General features: G+C 39.2%; 1 protein-coding gene across 4 annotated transcripts in view; it reads left to right on the top strand.

Annotated features, from left to right (window-relative positions):
• Nucleotides 1-16,978, top strand: part of filip1b (filamin A interacting protein 1b) — a 48,878-nt gene that overhangs the window by 18,314 nt on the left and 13,586 nt on the right. For all 4 annotated transcript variants that reach the window (XM_042503132.2, XM_042503133.2, XM_042503131.2 and 1 more), the window contains exons 2-4: nt 6,928-7,198; nt 11,030-11,203; nt 12,796-12,974. In XM_042503132.2, coding sequence (XP_042359066.1) covers nt 6,935-7,198; nt 11,030-11,203; nt 12,796-12,974 — 617 coding nt within the window. In that variant the 5' untranslated portion in view covers nt 6,928-6,934. The remainder of the gene's footprint in view (nt 1-6,927; nt 7,199-11,029; nt 11,204-12,795; nt 12,975-16,978) is intronic.

Below are 16,978 nucleotides of genomic sequence, written 5' to 3'. Positions count from 1 at the left end.
CCTTGTTGGACTCTGTGCAACACAAGTGGGGAGACCCTAAAAATACCCCTTTTAAAATTTCACCAAACAAACAGCTGCGTCTCCTGCACAGGGTCCAGCTCACAAATACAGGCAAAGGACAGATGATACATACCAGTAATGGGCTGTAAAATGGATGATCGACAGCGCCCTAAAACTATTTGTGTTGGTTTGTAATAATATGATGTTAATGATAGCAAAACACAACACTGTGTGTCAGCATTACTGTTCTTTTGCATTCATATCATGTCATACCGACTGTGATTGTGAGCAGCCAAGTGGGGGTCTAATCAAGAGAGTTTACAGTCATGCTAGCTGCGCTCAGTGGTGCCCCCAAAACTTATTATGGAGTGACCAGATGGGGCACACCAAAACCCAAAGCCATAACTCAACTTCAGGAATTTGGTTATGCTTTTGTATATACACCTATTGAAAACAAAGAGTTAAGGTATATACTGATATACTTCGGTTTCTTGTTTTACAGTTAAGATTGCTAATTATCTGACGTGCATAGACCAATATCGATACAGGTAACATTTTCATGCTATATAGACCTGGCATCAACATGTGTCTCGGGTGATCTCATCACAACTGGTTAGCGCTAAATATAGGTATAAACAGCCACCAGGTAACGTTTCCACATATTTTTTGTAGTATAAACACAAACGCCATCCTGATGTGCGTCCAGCAAGTACAACATCATCTGTGCAAGACGAGGTGGTTGTTTTAGTGACAGCATGCTAATGCTCTGTAAATAACCCATTAAATCTGTAGTATGATGAAGTATTGCATGACCATCTATCGTTTTGCTGTATGGAAGTATATGTGTTGGTTTTTTGCTGACAGCAATATTTCCAGCTATACTGACACAACAACAAACACGAGTAGCAAGCAGGCTACAGAGTAGCTTGCAAAAGTGTGGATGAAATCTGATCAAAAGTGGCCACCTGGAGACGCATGACAGGGACAGGTATGAATGGCGATGTGTCTTGGCTGTCTACGTGCGTTTGGATCACCGAAGCACATGCTAATACCAGGTTTAAACAGGCTCATTGAGTTCCATGACAATCCTGCCTTTCTGTCATGTTAGGCGTCCCATTGGTCTTTAAATAGGCTGGTTGTCCTTTTCCTTAAAAAGACAAATATACGGCTTAAATTTGAACAACTTCATTGATTGTGGGGGAAAAAACATTTAACAAGCCTTCTTAGTTTTAGGAGAAACTCGTGGTTACCCATGGAATCCATTTTCATTTGGATATCTTGAGGTAAGAGTTCAAGGGACCCCTTTGAAAATGGCCATGCCAGTTGTTTCCTCACAAAAATTGAGCCTAGCTTTGGGGTGTTAATTAGCTCCCTTCCCAACAAGCTATATGGATGGTACTAATGGAACTAATGGGTGCCCAAGGTTGTTTAGATTCAAAAGAAACCTTTACCTTTGTGCTTACTTTAAAAAAGAACAAGCCATTGGGGCAACCAGTGGCTCAGCTGGTGGAATGGGCGCCCCATGTACTGAGGCTATGCCCTTGCCGCCTTGGCCCTTTGCTGCATGTCAGCCCCTCTCTCTCCCCCTTTCATACTTAAGCTGTCCTATCAAATCCAAAAAACAATCTATTAAAAAAAAAAAAAGAGCAGGCCACAGCCTCTCAAAGAATATCATTGGCCTCCAGTTATTTTCGCAAGGGGGAGGCAGTAGGGGTGGCATTTTTGGGGGTGCAACTGGCTGTGCTGTGAGGTTGTAATTATGGTGAAATACAGTAAAGTTTGGTACATTTATTTGCACTTGGGTGCTGTACTAGTTTTGATGTACATGTACTTTACTTGAGTACTTCTTATTAATGCTATTTGTACGTCTATTCCACTACATTTTGGAAGCCAATATCGTATTTACTTTTCGTACTTCAAGTGTATTTTAATGCAGAAACTTATGTCCTTGAATTTAAGTTCCTGAATGCAGGACTTTTACTTGCAACAGATTATTTTTACCTTAGTGGTATTACTACTTTTGCCAAAGTGAAAGATTTGAATAATTCTACTGCATAGTGAGGTCATGCAAAGAGAAAGGTAATAATGTAGTATAATGTACATTATTGTCCAGCAATGTATAGATCAATGTATAGAATAGAATATAATTTTGTGATGAAAATGAGGTATTCTGCAAGCAAATTTTGACATTTTATGCTAATGAAATGTTAGATCACAAAAATCATTAGGATTCATCCTTTGGGAACCATGAGTGTCTGGACAAATTACACCCAAGGACAAATTGTTGGACTGACAAACTGACTGAGCAACAGGCTTGCTATCCCCAGAGCTAGCATGGCTAAAAATATGACTAATAAAGCTTTTTATAAATCTCAAATTGATTGGAAAACATCCAGTCATGTGCCTCCCAACGACATTTCATCAGGACACACATGGGCCTACTTTGGAGACACTTGTTGATTCTAGAGTCAAACCTGTGACCTTCCCATGAGTGGAGGAGCTTTCTAACCACTGCCAACATACCTCCTCTGCCTGCTTATCCACTGTAGGTCTCGTGTGTCGACCACGGGCCACAGCTGTCTGAGGTTTTATCCGGTCTCAAGCGTAAATCAGAGACCAGTTTAGCCTCATCACATCTCCATAAATATCTCCCCCTAGGGAGGACGAAATATGCAATGTACAATTTATTTGGTGGGTTATATTTATGGTTTATTTACATTTGTTCCATAGGAGTTTGATGTGTTTTTAAGCCATCTTTCACCACAATGGTTGCCAACATTATACTGTAAACTAATCGTTTAAAGCCTCAAAATACACGTTAGACTGTAGTTAGCCATTGCATATTTACAGCCCTTATTATCAAAAGCTTAGAGAGACTACATTAGTAGACTACATTATAATCATGAGTCGGTCACATATGTGGACAAAAGCATGTCGACACAGGGGCATTGTAAGTATTTACCATCTCGTTCCAAAAGCCTGGCTGCAAGCAATTTGCCAAAAGAGCATTAGCAAGGTCTAACACTGATGCTGGTGTTAAGGTTTGGCTAACAATCGGTTTTCTAGTTCATCCCAAAGATGTTAGATTCAGTGAAGATCAGGCCAATCCGCCCTTTTCAAACCAAACTGGGAAAACTTTATTGATGGACCTGAATTGGTGCACAGGCGGCACTGTCATGCTGAAACAGGAAAGGGATAAGCTGAAGACAAAATGTTCGAAGCACACTGATGTCTAAAGTATCACTGAGTCCTACAGCATTCAGCAGACCCAGACCAATAGATAATATACTTTTGGCAAAAGCATTTTAGCACCCTGTCTCAAAGTAAATGGGTGTTGTGGTTAAGGTCTGTGGTTAAACACAAGCTTAAGAAACTTAAGCTCAAGTTCTACCACATAAAATACATTAGTAAATATCCCTCACAAGAACTCTTAAGCATCTATGTGTCTTAAAAGATGGTAGCTAACAAGAGGCTTAAATGAGACAACAAATTGTCATCATGCTGTACCAAACATGGCTTTGCAGCCTAGTAGTGGCGACACGATCGTCGTGTGGTTCATTATAGCCTGGCAATAGCTTTTTATTTCTGGCAACTGCATTTAGGCTTCAGAGATCCTAAAAGTGGTGTTCATTTGTGAGGATTATCTTGCTGAGCAAGATGTGCAAGTATCATAAATATTCGTTTACCACAGATCTTATTTTCTGCAATGATCCAAAAGTTAATGGAAAAATCCCATAGGCCTTATGATGATGGCACCAGGGCGAGGTTAGCTTCCAGGCGGGTCTACAGAAAAATCCCTGGGGCCCTCCATAGACAACAATTACAAAGAAGCTTGAAATAACCAAGTTGTAAATTCATTCATACAAATTCAATACATTTCTAGGACTTCATGTAGGTCTTACAGGGTGTCTCTGTACCAGCAGAGTGGACTGCTTTAGTAACGGTCAAACCCTCAAAGTGGAATCTTTCATCAGTGCTTGACTGTTCTTCGTCATCTTGGTGTAACAACGATAAGGTCACTCTGTGAAATGACTCCATGAATCAGAGTTCCTGTCTTGTGAAGGTAAACTGTTTACACGGATCAGTTTGCTTATCTGGGACTCGATACGACACCGCGCTGGCATGTGAAGACTCAGTTCAATTGAGACCTCCAGAACCTTTTGATGCAACACTTGGCAGCATGCATGAGAACTTCTACAAAACCTGTAAACAAACCATCTCTATTTACAGACCTTTTACTCACTGTTTACTCACCTTTTTTAGTTGCAGAAAGAAGGTCCTCAGAGATCATAGATATGCTATATTTCAACAAAATGTAAATGTCATTTTAGCTTATCCAACAGGTCGATGATGTAACCACAATATTCTAAAACCTTGAAGCATAGCATTAATCTTCTGAATGAAAATACATTTTTTAGGTTCTTTGAAGAAAAAAAAACTTTACAAGTACTGAAAAAGTGATGTCAGAATTTAGCATATTACTAAACAAAAATAAATATTCCAACTCAACTCAGTGTTTTTTTTTTTATTATTATTATTATTTTTTTTATTGTAATTGTAACCGGTGTGGTAGGACCCAAATGCAGCACTCCAGAGCAGGTGAGTAGTTGGTAATGACCTTTATTTAATGTTTTGGCAGGTTTAATGGAGGAAAGGTGAGTATAATCAGGTCGCAGGTAAGTAGGGACAGTTATCAATTCTGGGGTGGAGCAGGGTTCAAGGGTCGAGCAAAGTTCGTAGAGCAACTGGGGTGAGCTCACTCACGGGTGATAGTTCAGAGTTCAAGTGGGGAAATTATGAACTTGGGGCATACTGGCAGGTGGATGTATCAGGTAAGTTGCAGAGACACTTACAGCAGGGAGCCTGTGGGATCAACGAGGACAGGCGCGAAGTCGATGTAACATCAGAACAATAAACAACGGAGCAGAAACTGAGTAGCACGCCGCACAGCTACAGGCAGACAAGAACCAGGAAGTACATGGGCAAAACTTGTGGTTGGAGATGAAGAGCTGCTGGGAGGGGAGCACCAGGTGGAGGTGATGAGACTGATGGGGGGGGTGTGGCCGGTTGAGAGAGAGGCTGGGGTGGAGTAAGTGGAAAAAAATCCCACAGCAGCAGGAGAGAGGCAGAGCAGCATCTGACAGTAATATCTTATATTATTTTTACATCAAATTCTCCCACCTTCCTAAAAGCAATGTCTTCAGTGTGGACTTTATACACACCAATCACCTCTTCATCTGAACATGTTAAAAAGCCAAACAAAGCTTGAAACGTTGAACTTTTTCTAAACGTAAGATGGCAAAAAGCTTTTTTATACCTCTGTTCCGGCGATGGCCGTGACCGAAGGCATTATATTTTACGTCAGTCCGTCCCATTAGACTTTGGTGGTCAAAGGTCAAGGTTACTGTGACCTTGTCCTTCCCATTCTTGTGAACGCAATATCTTGAGTGCATTGAGGGAATTTTTATCAAATTGGACATAAATGTCTATTTTAAGTCAAGGTTGAAATTTTTAGATTGTAGTGGTCAAAGGTGGAGGTGTAGATGTGTGCAAAGCATCCATGTTTAGGAAAATAGCTTCTTTGCAGCAACATCCATATTTGAATCATTGTCAGCTGGCATTACTCCATATGAGTCTGGACTGACATGAATGTAAACTTCACTGGTTCGTGGAGGCATACAAGGGCACGGCGATAATTCTAGTTTACTGATGTGAGAACTTGGGAAGCAGAAATCACTCAATCATATCTCACTCGTTTATAGCAGTATCTCATGATTTGTTATTCAAATCCAACAAATTTGAAAAGATCTTTTAGTGTAATTTAGTTTATTTGACAAAACCAAATACAGTAATGATAATACAAAAATATAAAACACTGTCAAGGAAAACATGACAAGGTCCAGGACTTATTTCCATCGTGGTCTCTGGTGATCCATCAGTCCATCCTCACAGCAACAAGACAAATGCAGGCATTCCACGTACAGGAACAAACAAACTAACAAAAACTCAGTGTATTATTATGGCTGTTCTCCCAGTGACTCTCCCAGTCACGCTCCTGGTTTATCAGGCTGACAGTCAGAATGAAGACAGACCTGTGGTTCTGACGCATGGGAGATCTTGGCTTCTCCCCTGAAACAACTATTAATAACAGGCCAAGGTAACGTGGTTGCTACCACTTCACTGCCAGGATTCTCTCTGGTTGAGTCACAGCCTGCTTTCATCCAGACCTGCAGCCACGAGGAACTTTGGCCTCGTTTAGATCCAATAACTTGTTCCTTTGTCAGGACCCCATCACAACTGCAACCCCCAACGATAACAGCCGCCCAGCTGTCGATTTCATCATCATTTGTTTGTGTTCACCAATATAAATTAAGCTGAGGTGTAAAGTACTGACAACCAACTAGTGGTGGAAGAATCATGCTGGTGTTTTTTTTATGTTTTACCCACTAATTACGACTCTGTTTTATATAACTGCCACACATGTTCAAATCTTATTATCATAAGTAGTAGTATTTTTTTTCTCCAGGCAGCTCCTGGTACAAGATAATGTTAGTATTCAATGGAAACCATCGTGCAGAAGTTGAAACTACAGTATGATAAATAAGATCATCATGCCAAAGCCAAGCTATCAGCACCTGCTGATGTGCTCCTGTGGCTAATTCAAGAACTGTCAAAATGTTGAGACTGGGCTGCCAGAAAGTGTTGTATTAATGTTGCTGAAAAATCAAGCAAAGAAGAGAAATGGTTAAGTATGGACACTGGGTTAGGATGATTTAAACTGTATTTAGGAGCACACCACTAAAAACTAAAACCAGAGGCTTCTTGTGAAGGTATAGATACAGTTTAATATGTATTACACCTTAAAAATATACGCTTTTCTAGGATCACTGATTCATCAGTTGGCATCTATTTTGTTTGTGCTTACAGGTAGAAAATGCGATCTAGGAACTGCACCATGGAGGGTCCAGATGACGGACACATCCAGCCCACTAAAGGTTTCATCAAGCAGGAAGAGGAGAACACACCAGAGCTCACAAAGAGGAAGATGAAGGTCCAGCGGGAGGAGAAGGACGGTAGGACGGCGGGGTCAGTGAAGAAATCTCAGAAATCTCCTGTGAGCAGGAAGACAGCAGCAGTGCTGGATCTGTCAAAGACGGACCTGCTGCACCTGCTGGGAATCATGGAAGGAGAAGTTCAGGTACAAATAAGATTTACTTCACAAACATAAGAAGTCACTGTACACCATCTGCTTAGCAGCAAACAGCAAACAGACACAGTTTGAGACCAGCTGGTGAACATAGTGGAGCATTTAGCAGCTAAAGAGACAGATATTTTTCTCAGGAGTTGTTGGCGACCCTGAAAAGAGCATTAAGATTCACCAACAGTACTCCAATGGGATGATGATGTTTGGCTAGTTTTTGTAGGCAATGATGGAGAGTAAAAGACATTCAGGCTTAGGTCAATAGATCTTATACAAAGCTAGCTTTGCTTTGGTTGTGGTTTAAGTTGGCTCAAAATATGGACCCCCCCTCCAATACGTTTTAAGGTATGTAAAATGTTAGGCCTGTAACGCTTATATTTTGTTTAACATGGTTCTCCCATGTAATAGAGAAACCCAGGAATGAGTCATAAAACCCAGAAATGAATTAGCGCCTATGGTTTCTTTTTCTTGATTGGGTTTTTTGTTAGATGCCTGGAATAAGGCCCGTGGTTAACACAAGCTTAAGAGACTTTCAGGTTTTGTTTTATAATATAAAATATCTCGGTAAATGCCCCCCTCTTGAACTTTTAAACTTTTATGTGTCATTGAGCCCCGCTGAATATGGCTTTACAGCCTCGTAGTGATGGCATTGAGACCACAGTGAATTTTGTTTATAGCTTATCATTTTTAACTTCTAACAATTGCATTTAGGCTTCATCCTGAAAGAGCTGTTAATTTGTGAGAATTATATTGCTGAATAAAACGTGTAAGCATCATAAACGTTTGTTTATCACAGAGCTTATTTTCTACAATATTAAAAAATCTAATGGAAAAATCCATAAGGCTTTTTGACAACCAGGGTGAAGCTAACTTCCTGGTTGGCCTACAGAAAAACATACCTGAAGCACTCTATAGTTAAAAAAATCTGAAACGGGGCTGGAGGCAGATCTACGCTATCTTCCTTACTGAGAAATTCTGGATGTGGCCTCTGCCCACCAATGCTTTGGTTTCGCTTTTTGCTTTCTGCAGCATTGCTAGCACTAGTTTGACTGGTGACAGAGCAGTGTGCATCAAGATGACTAACCATAGGCTGTACCAAATAAACGGCTAACGTTAACAGAAACATCAGAGAGATTCATAAATGTTTGAACCTCAGTCACACTAAGATAAGTAGTCATTTGTTCACCAAAATCAGCTACTAGCAAACGAATCAGAATGGTAAGTGTAGTTATCCTCTTATATTTGTTGTTTTGTTAGCTTGTAGGCTAACTGTCAGTGGCTGACACAGCGTTAATGTTTGAGAAACATTAAATAATATCAGCTACGATTGTGATTTTGGTAGATAGGTTAGTGAAAGGAAGCTACAAGTTCTGATTTACATCCAAAAACTTCCCACTCTACAACATTTGCTTTCAAACCTTTGCTTTGCTAATGCTAACAAGTCCACTCTGCACTGGAAGTTTCAGGTTTCATTGCTGGTGTTGTGGTGAAGTCTGTTCCCCGAGCAATATGTGTTTCCTGATTGGCTTTCATTTTAATGACGTAACTCATCTAGCGTCCCCATTGTCGTTTGACCCTCAGATTTTAGAGATGTGCCCAGACATTGCCACCTTTAGTAAAGGAATGCGAAAACACCTTTCTTGTGACAAATTTTGCACAACTCCGTATAGTCAAGGTCCAAAATTTGGGGGATGTAAACATTAGACAAAAATGTGGAGGGGGAGTTTAAACTGTGTGAAGGTAGATTAGGGCTCTTAATTTTTCAATAAAGAATTGGAAATAGATGTTTATGCTAAATGATTTTCTAAATTCCTGAAATGTCAGAGTTGATGAAGTGAATGTTGAGTCACTGAAGTTTTTAATTAACAGCTCTCTAAGTTGCAATTCTGTGTGAGCCTGGGAGTGCAGTTGATAATTGAAACAACTGCTCAGTGGACAGCTTATCATGGTTAAAACAAAATACATCCGCACACCAAGTAGCTCCAATTAGAGGGATGTTAATGCTGTGTAACGGTTCAAGCACAAGGCCCTTTCTCAGACTTCAGCTTGGTTACCATGCCAACTGAGGCCGAAGGAAGACTGAGTCCATTCACTGTAGTCAGTTATTGTCTTTTTTAGAAACATCCAAGTAATCATTTTGTTATTTCATTTCATGCAGCACCTGCAGCTCATAAAACCATAAATACAGAGGAGGTAGTCATGAGTGCAGAGATATATTGACATGTCTCCGTGTGCGATGGGTTAGATTTTAAAAAATAACCAATGCCGATGTGGGGGCAGCCCACCGGCGGCCGCTGGGTTCCAGTCTGATAATGATTTTCTAATGGAGGCACATTTATAAAGTCCTCTCCAGAGAGGCAGGATGCTGCTGCCTCGCCCTCTGTTTCCATCCTGCATCATCTGTTTGGGTGTGTTGAATATTTTCCATTAGCCCATGACAGAGAATTACAGAACAACATTTTACTCAGAAAGTGCTGCTTTTGTTCTGCTTTGTCTCACATGATGGCAAAATGTTCAAAAACTGTTTGGTTAAAAATGTCACAAAAAGATCATTTTCATCATGTCAGAATGGTAAAAAAAAAAAAGTTTTTAGGAAAATACATGAAATCTTCATGTCTTCTGGAGGAATCAATGGGCTTGGAGCTGGGAGCACTAAGTCTGAAAGTATTGCTAGACATGCTAACACATTGTTGGTTTTGGTGTTTTTGTGGAATTTTTGGCAACAAGTAAAATACATAATAAAACCAGAGTCATCCCTTGAACACGATTTACTACACTAAACTATTTTGCTCATGATCAGTGATTTTGATCATGCACTGTAGCATCAGCAGACAGTCACTGCTGCAAAGACGATAAATGCTACATTCATATTAAAGTCTTTTTTGCAGGTCCATTTAGTTTAGGGAATCTCTATGCAAATACTGGCAACTGGTGAAATGCTTTTTGGTGGAGCCTCTTTTTGCACAGACTACAGTGATCAATTTGTTGTCTTATATATAAAGATGAAGTTTTGGGATGTTTACTATCTCCGTGCAGGAATTGTGTCATGGCCTTGTTTGAAAAAAGACACTGTGTAGTTTAGAGTGAAGGAATCAGCTCCCTCTGCTGGTACAAACCTGCCTCTCTCTGTGTATCTGTAATGTCAGTGTGAAAGGAGCTGATGAGGTCATATCTTGCATATCTTGCGTCCACGTGGCGCAGCTTCAGATGATGATAGCTAGGATCGTTACTCAGCTGATGTCGGAGCATCACTGTGCAAATATTCAACAAGTTAAACGCCCACATAAAGGCTGAAACAGACACTGTAAATCTTTTTAAAATGCTCTTTGGTACTAGTCTATTAATCATTGGGTATTCATCATTTTTTCCAGTGAGAGGGTCAGGTGCATCTTGTACCTTTAGATATGGATTTAAAAATAATTCTGTTTTAGGATGAAAGAAACTTTAGCTGATGGTGGTCTGTTTGATTTTGTCAATGACAATTTGTTAATCACCTTTTAAAAATATTTTGAATAGGTACTTTAGTATGAAGATCATTTTTTTCTTATTTTTATTTTATTTTATTTTATTTAATTTTGCTTTTCCATAAAAAAGAAGAAAAACAAATTAAGATTATGTTTTACTTGTTACGATTATTGTTGGTTTTTAATTCTTTGGTCTGTGTGAAACATGCTAAAATGTTTTATTTGCAAAGCTCTTTATTATTGTCCTAGGATACTTTTTTTTTCCATCAATAAAAAAGAGGAAAGCTGATCACCAAAACACAGGTAACAAATAAATTACCCTAAATAAAAAGGAAACGCAAGACTCTGTTGTGTGTGTCTTCAGGCCAGAGAGGACATCATCGGCCTGCTGAAGTCAGACAGAACCAAACCGGAGACTCTGGAGGCTCACTATGCTTCGGCCGTCCCCACCAAACCCCTGCAGGCCCTGCAGAGAGACGGCCTGCTCAGCCTCAGCAACAACAGCACTGAGGACGTGTACGAAAAACCAATGGCTGAGGTGAGAGACAAATATACTCAAGGGTTTCACTTGGGATTAGAGTGACTGAAAGACTCAGTGGGGAGTAAGGAAACAATGGTTTTAATGCTGGTCTCAAAATCTGTTTGTTTGGACTTTTCATAGTAACAGCAGTTGATCATATACAGTACATATATATATATCGTTTTTTAAACTTTATGTATAGGTTTTCAGTAGGATGATCTTATATTGCTGTGGATAAAACTACCCAGCAGTATATAAAGGAGTTACAATGACCTCAACATTACACATCTACAGCAGTACAATGCAACATACATATTAATGCAGCAGGAAAACGAATCCAAATACATCATATATAATAGTAAAACACTGACAGGGGGCATTTTACTGCACAATAAGTACTTTAACTGTCCATACTTTGAATTCAGTTAGAGGATAGCATTTAAATATTTTTACTAAAGTCAGGACATTTACTTGTGTGGTATTAGTACATTTAATTAAAGTAAAGAATTTCAAAACTTCTTCCATCACTACAATACTTGATGCCAGATTCTTCAAAACAGTGTTTTTATCAATTTAATTCATAACCATGACTAAATGGCAAAGAAGTGCTACTGTTAAATGGCCTTCTCTGTTTGGTCACAGACTTTCTCGTTGGTTTTCATATTTAAAAGTATGCCTGGGCTGATTCCTTCTTATCTGTGTACGTACATGCGTAAAAGCCAAAGCCAATGTGGCCTGTACTCTCATTATATGTTCATGATGTTGCTCCGCAATGTCCACACAGGAATTGGCAAAAAAAAAAAAGCTTTTAAACATGCTGCCCCTTCTTAGTGGAATAATTTACGAGAGGACCTGAAATTGTCTAAGCTGATTACTATCAGGGAGTTACAGTCACTTTTAAGAGATTGAGAAAATTGTACTCTTGGTCAGTTATTCAAATTACCACTGTAATTGTTTTGGAAAACTGTACTTGAGTATGTATTTAAATTGTTAACTTTAACTGTGATTGACAGTTGTACTTGTCCACTTGTTTATTGTTGTAACAATGTTTTATGCCTGGTTAAATAAATAGTGTAATAACAGATACTGTTTCAAAGCTCTTGCCCTTGGCCAGCACTGACTGCAAGGTTGAAAAGTACTAAATCCTGGTATAAAAATAGCAAAATCACAATCAGTGTAAAAGTTTTAAACTGTAAATTGTAAACTCCCACAAGGCTGTTAAAACCTCTGAATTCCTGAAAAAGACTGACAACTTAAAACATGACCTTAATGTACTCCGATAGGAACTCCATACCAACCTAGACTTTTATTTTGGTGGTGCATTTACACCAGGGTTCATGCAAGTGAAATCATGTTCTTTTGTGTGTTGAACGGCACTGGGTTCTCCTTGAAAATGTAATTTTCCATGCCCAGTGATCTCTGCAGGGTGTTGTAAAAAGGCTGAGCAAATGTGTAGAAAGTGTGAAAACATTTGAATAAAGACTCATTGTTATCCCACAAACACTACATCACCATAACCGTAGATAATTGTTTTTGGATACTGTGCTGGCAGATGTGGTGTCAGGGTGTGAGTTGTTGTTCATAATGAGTGTTGACGTGTTTCCCGTCAGTTGGACCGTCTGGAGGACAAACAGAAGGAGACGTACAGACGGATGCTGGAGCAGCTGCTGCTTGCAGAGAAATGTCACCGGCGCACCGTCATGGAGCTGGACAACGAGAAACGCAAACACACCGACTTCATGAACAAGAGCGACGACTTTACCAACCTGCTGGAGCAGGAGAGGGAGAGGTGAGGGCCCAGTGTGCGTGCGTGCGTGTGCGTGCGTGCGTGCGTGCGTGTGCGTGTGTGTGTGTGTGTGTCAGAGAGTTTCACCACTGAGTGTGTTCACATGCAAACTGGGATCCCACTCTGAGTTTGATCATGGTCAGGATTAAGACTGGATACCAACTAAAACTTTTTGTTTATAGTATCAAAACGATATACTTTTGTACTTTAATGCTGTATCAGTCAAAGTAAGATATTAAAAAAAACATGTTTTTATGCTAGCATTTTTCTATATTTTTCTCACTCACAACAACCCCCCCCTCCCCTCAAAAAAAAACAAACCAAAGATGTGTTTGTCCTTCTCTCACTTAATATTAACTTCCTGTCTGTGGGTCTCAGCCCAAATGCCATTGTTTCCTACTGAAGATATAAATCTTTAAAAACAAAAAATAATCACTGTAGTTTTAATCAAACAAACAGGAGGAAATAGTGTATTTGTTGGGGACTATTTTGAGCAGCGGATTAATCCGCATTTGATGCTCTGGTAAGTATTTGGAGCAGCAGGACGGTGTATGTGGGGTTAAGTCAAGAGAAACTACAATGTGTGTGTGTGTGTGTGTGTGTGTGTGTGTGTGTGTGTGTTTTCATGGTAATGAGGGAACATGTCATCCAGTGCAACAGTGTGGCTACTGTATGGCTGCTCGGTTATGGCATGAATCATAATTATGATTATTTTGGTCATTATGAGATCACAATTATTAACACGATTACTTGTTGATTTTGGAAACATCATGAAACACCTTTTTTGGAAACACCTTTTTTTTTTTAAATATAAAAAGCATTTTTAAGAGTGGATTTTCTTGAACTTTAAATACATTTCAACAGAATAACAAATACATTTATGTAAAAAAAAAATAGATCACACACAGTGTTGTCTCTAATAATCCTGCTTTTGAAAAATACACAGTACAATATTTCGGTGTGAGTGATGACAAAGAGCCTCGGGTTCTTGAAATATGTTGTTGGCAAAAACATGCACGTTCTGCAGATGTATGTTTATTTGTCTGTTAGGAGGCATCAGATAAGACCCAGCGCATCAGGGTTTTGTGATGGTTCTGATAGGAAAGCCGATGAGTCGTGCTTTATCAAGCCATCGAAAAATAAACAGCACAATGCACCGCTTCGACTGACTTAGAGCCTTCAGGTTCTGAGTTGCAGGGGAGTAACAGTCCCCCGACAGCATCTTTAACATTATTCTGATGGCTTATAGTTAAGTTTTGAGCTTTGTTTGTGATATTATGGGATATTCCTTGTGAAGAATTTTGCATTTGTTTTCTTAACATATATTTTGACATAATACAGAGTGGCAACTAAACATAAAATATGAGAAACTAATTTAATAAATAAATGATGGATGACATAACATATTGTAATGTGTTGTCCTCTGAAAAAAAAAGCATGGAAAAGGAAAACAAGTCAACAAGTCATATGCGTAGAGATATACTGACTTACAAATTTTCACATAAAAATGAAATATCAACATTGTCTCAAAATGAACAATTCACTTTAATGATTTAAAATAGGTCCAGTTTTTCCTGGTTTTGGTTCGTCTGAATTTTCTTAGGGAGAGTATCATCCAAGCTTGTTAAAGTGAGTGGATTTGAAAGTTTTGTTTCAAATTAGTTACATAAGACTAAATGTGGCATGTTTTACATGTAACCTCGATTACAGTGGTATTGGGAGACTTCATGTTTTCGACAGTTAGATGGAAAAACGTGCATGTATCGGCATCGGCAGTAATTGAATATCTTGGCTCCTTTTTTTGTAGTTTTTACCTGTCTATGAAATGTGCCAGATTAATAAAGCAAACGCTTGAAAGGGGTTTTTGCCCATGTTAGATAAAAAAGAAGAAATCACTTAAAGACCATGTAGTCCTACTTTTTTTGGGCCTGTTTTTCTAAATGAGCCTGATGACGTGTATCACCTGAAGCCCAAATGAAAGCCGGTTCGAAACAACCCAGACAGATGAGGGTGATGACAAAAACAAACTACACTATAAAACATCACTCCGGATAATCTCTCACATCTGCTCCTTGTGCTCCATAAAACTTCAAATACCAGCCTGAATGTGGAATAATGCTTCACTGCACATCATTTCACATTCACTGGGTCTCATATCCCTGTACGGCTTCTAGCAACATCCTTTAAATCCTCTTCTCTGAAGGTTTGTCGAGTTTGTCCAAAGTGAATCTACTTATTGTGTTCCCAGTAAGTACTGATTTGGTGTTTTTCAAGTCCAAAAAAAGCCAGAAATTATTCGTTCGTGAAGGATATAATGTTCAGTTTTGAAGATTATTAAGTTCACAGACATATTGATTCAACGTCTATACTTTTAATTTCTAACTGTACACATTCAGCTCTTCCTGGCTTTAATGTGGTCCAGCCCTGCTCTCAGCTCTCAGCTCCGTCTGATAACACATTCCTGTTGGCTGCAGTCAGCGTGCAGCTTCACTGCAGGTGATATCATGAATGAATGGATCGAGCATGATGTCATTTCCAGCAGAGATCATGCCGGACGATTAGAGGCTCTGTTTGCATGACAAACTTCCACAAGCAAATACAACTGCACAAGAAAGGTTCATCAGTAAAACTGCTGAAAAAGTACCATCAGTGGTTGCTAGTGATGCTACAACAATGAACTTTTGCTTTTTTTAAAAAAAAATCTACCCAGTAAAGGCTCTGCTACTTTTCTGCAGACAATGATACATATGGCAAAAAGATGTTTGATCTTAGAGGACCTCGTCCAAGCTGCATCATATTACTTTCAAAACTGCAATTTAGTGGCACATAAACTTTTAGGAGACAGGGCTGCAACAAGAAACACAACAGCATCATCGTCTCACATTTGTGGGCTTTCTCTTATGGAACGATGACTTCTCAGTGCCAGGCCACCCCGAGGCCCCTGATCCCACTCTGGTGGTGTGGTTTGAGAAGTTATACGACTTTACCCAGCTAACCATGTCTGCCTTCTGAAAAATGTAGGTTTGATTCTCTGTAATTTCACGGTGGTGGACAATTCTGATTCATGTTAAAATGCAGCCTGAAAAAACAAACAAAAAACAACTGTTTTTATCCCCTAAACAGTCAACAACAAAGGCGCATCGTCGGTGTCAAAGTGTTCCTGTCGACTCGTCTGTTCTGAATGTTAATAAGGATGGTAATTATTGCAACTATAATTAGCTGCAGATCAGCATCTCCGGGTCTGACGTGTTTGCTGTGGGATCCGTTTTATGAGTGTTTGGGGCTCTCTTTGCTCTCTTTGACAGGCTGCTGTCAGCACTGATGCTATGAATAGACCTGAACAGAGAGAGGCTTTCTGCAGAGCCATCATGTGCCAACAAGGTTATGATGACTGATACCCAGTGTCCTGAGAGCAAAGAGGGAGAGAGCTGAGCTACTTACAGGACTTACAGACAGTTATCATAGATTTAAAAGTTTAGGCTTCAGTATCACGGAGGAGTGTTAACTGACATTATGGTGTCATTCAATTTGTATAAATTCAACTGTGGTGCATCTCAGGTAGCAAGACTTCGACTTCTTGAGGCCATTGAGGTTGTGTATGTCAACAACTCCTGTATGAATTGCTATGAAATTTTATTTAGACATTCGTGGTCCTGAGGAGGATCTTACTGACCTTGGTGACTCTTGACTAAGCCTGTCACCATAACTGCTTTTGTTTGATGATATATTGTACCAGAAATAATTGTGATAAACAATTTTATTGCCTTTTTTAAAGAGAATTTTTATACCACTTATACAATGATTTAAGTACAACCTTTCAAAGGGCATGAACTTTTAATTCTTAAAAATGGTTACAATTCAGATTTGGAATATGAAAAAAAATAGTAGTGATAAAGAGTAGTTAACACCAATTATTATATACATGAAAGTCTGTATACAAAATATAGTACCTTTGTAGGAATAGCCCAAAATTACCCAAAATTACTAGACATGCGTACATAAGTGTG

The sequence above is a fragment of the Plectropomus leopardus genome, chromosome 16 (assembly GCF_026936395.1).
Source record: "Plectropomus leopardus strain MGB_pleo_1.0 chromosome 16, ASM2693639v1, whole genome shotgun sequence".
Taxonomy (NCBI): domain Eukaryota; kingdom Metazoa; phylum Chordata; class Actinopteri; order Perciformes; family Serranidae; genus Plectropomus; species Plectropomus leopardus.
This window is presented reverse-complemented; position numbering and strand designations above follow the sequence as displayed.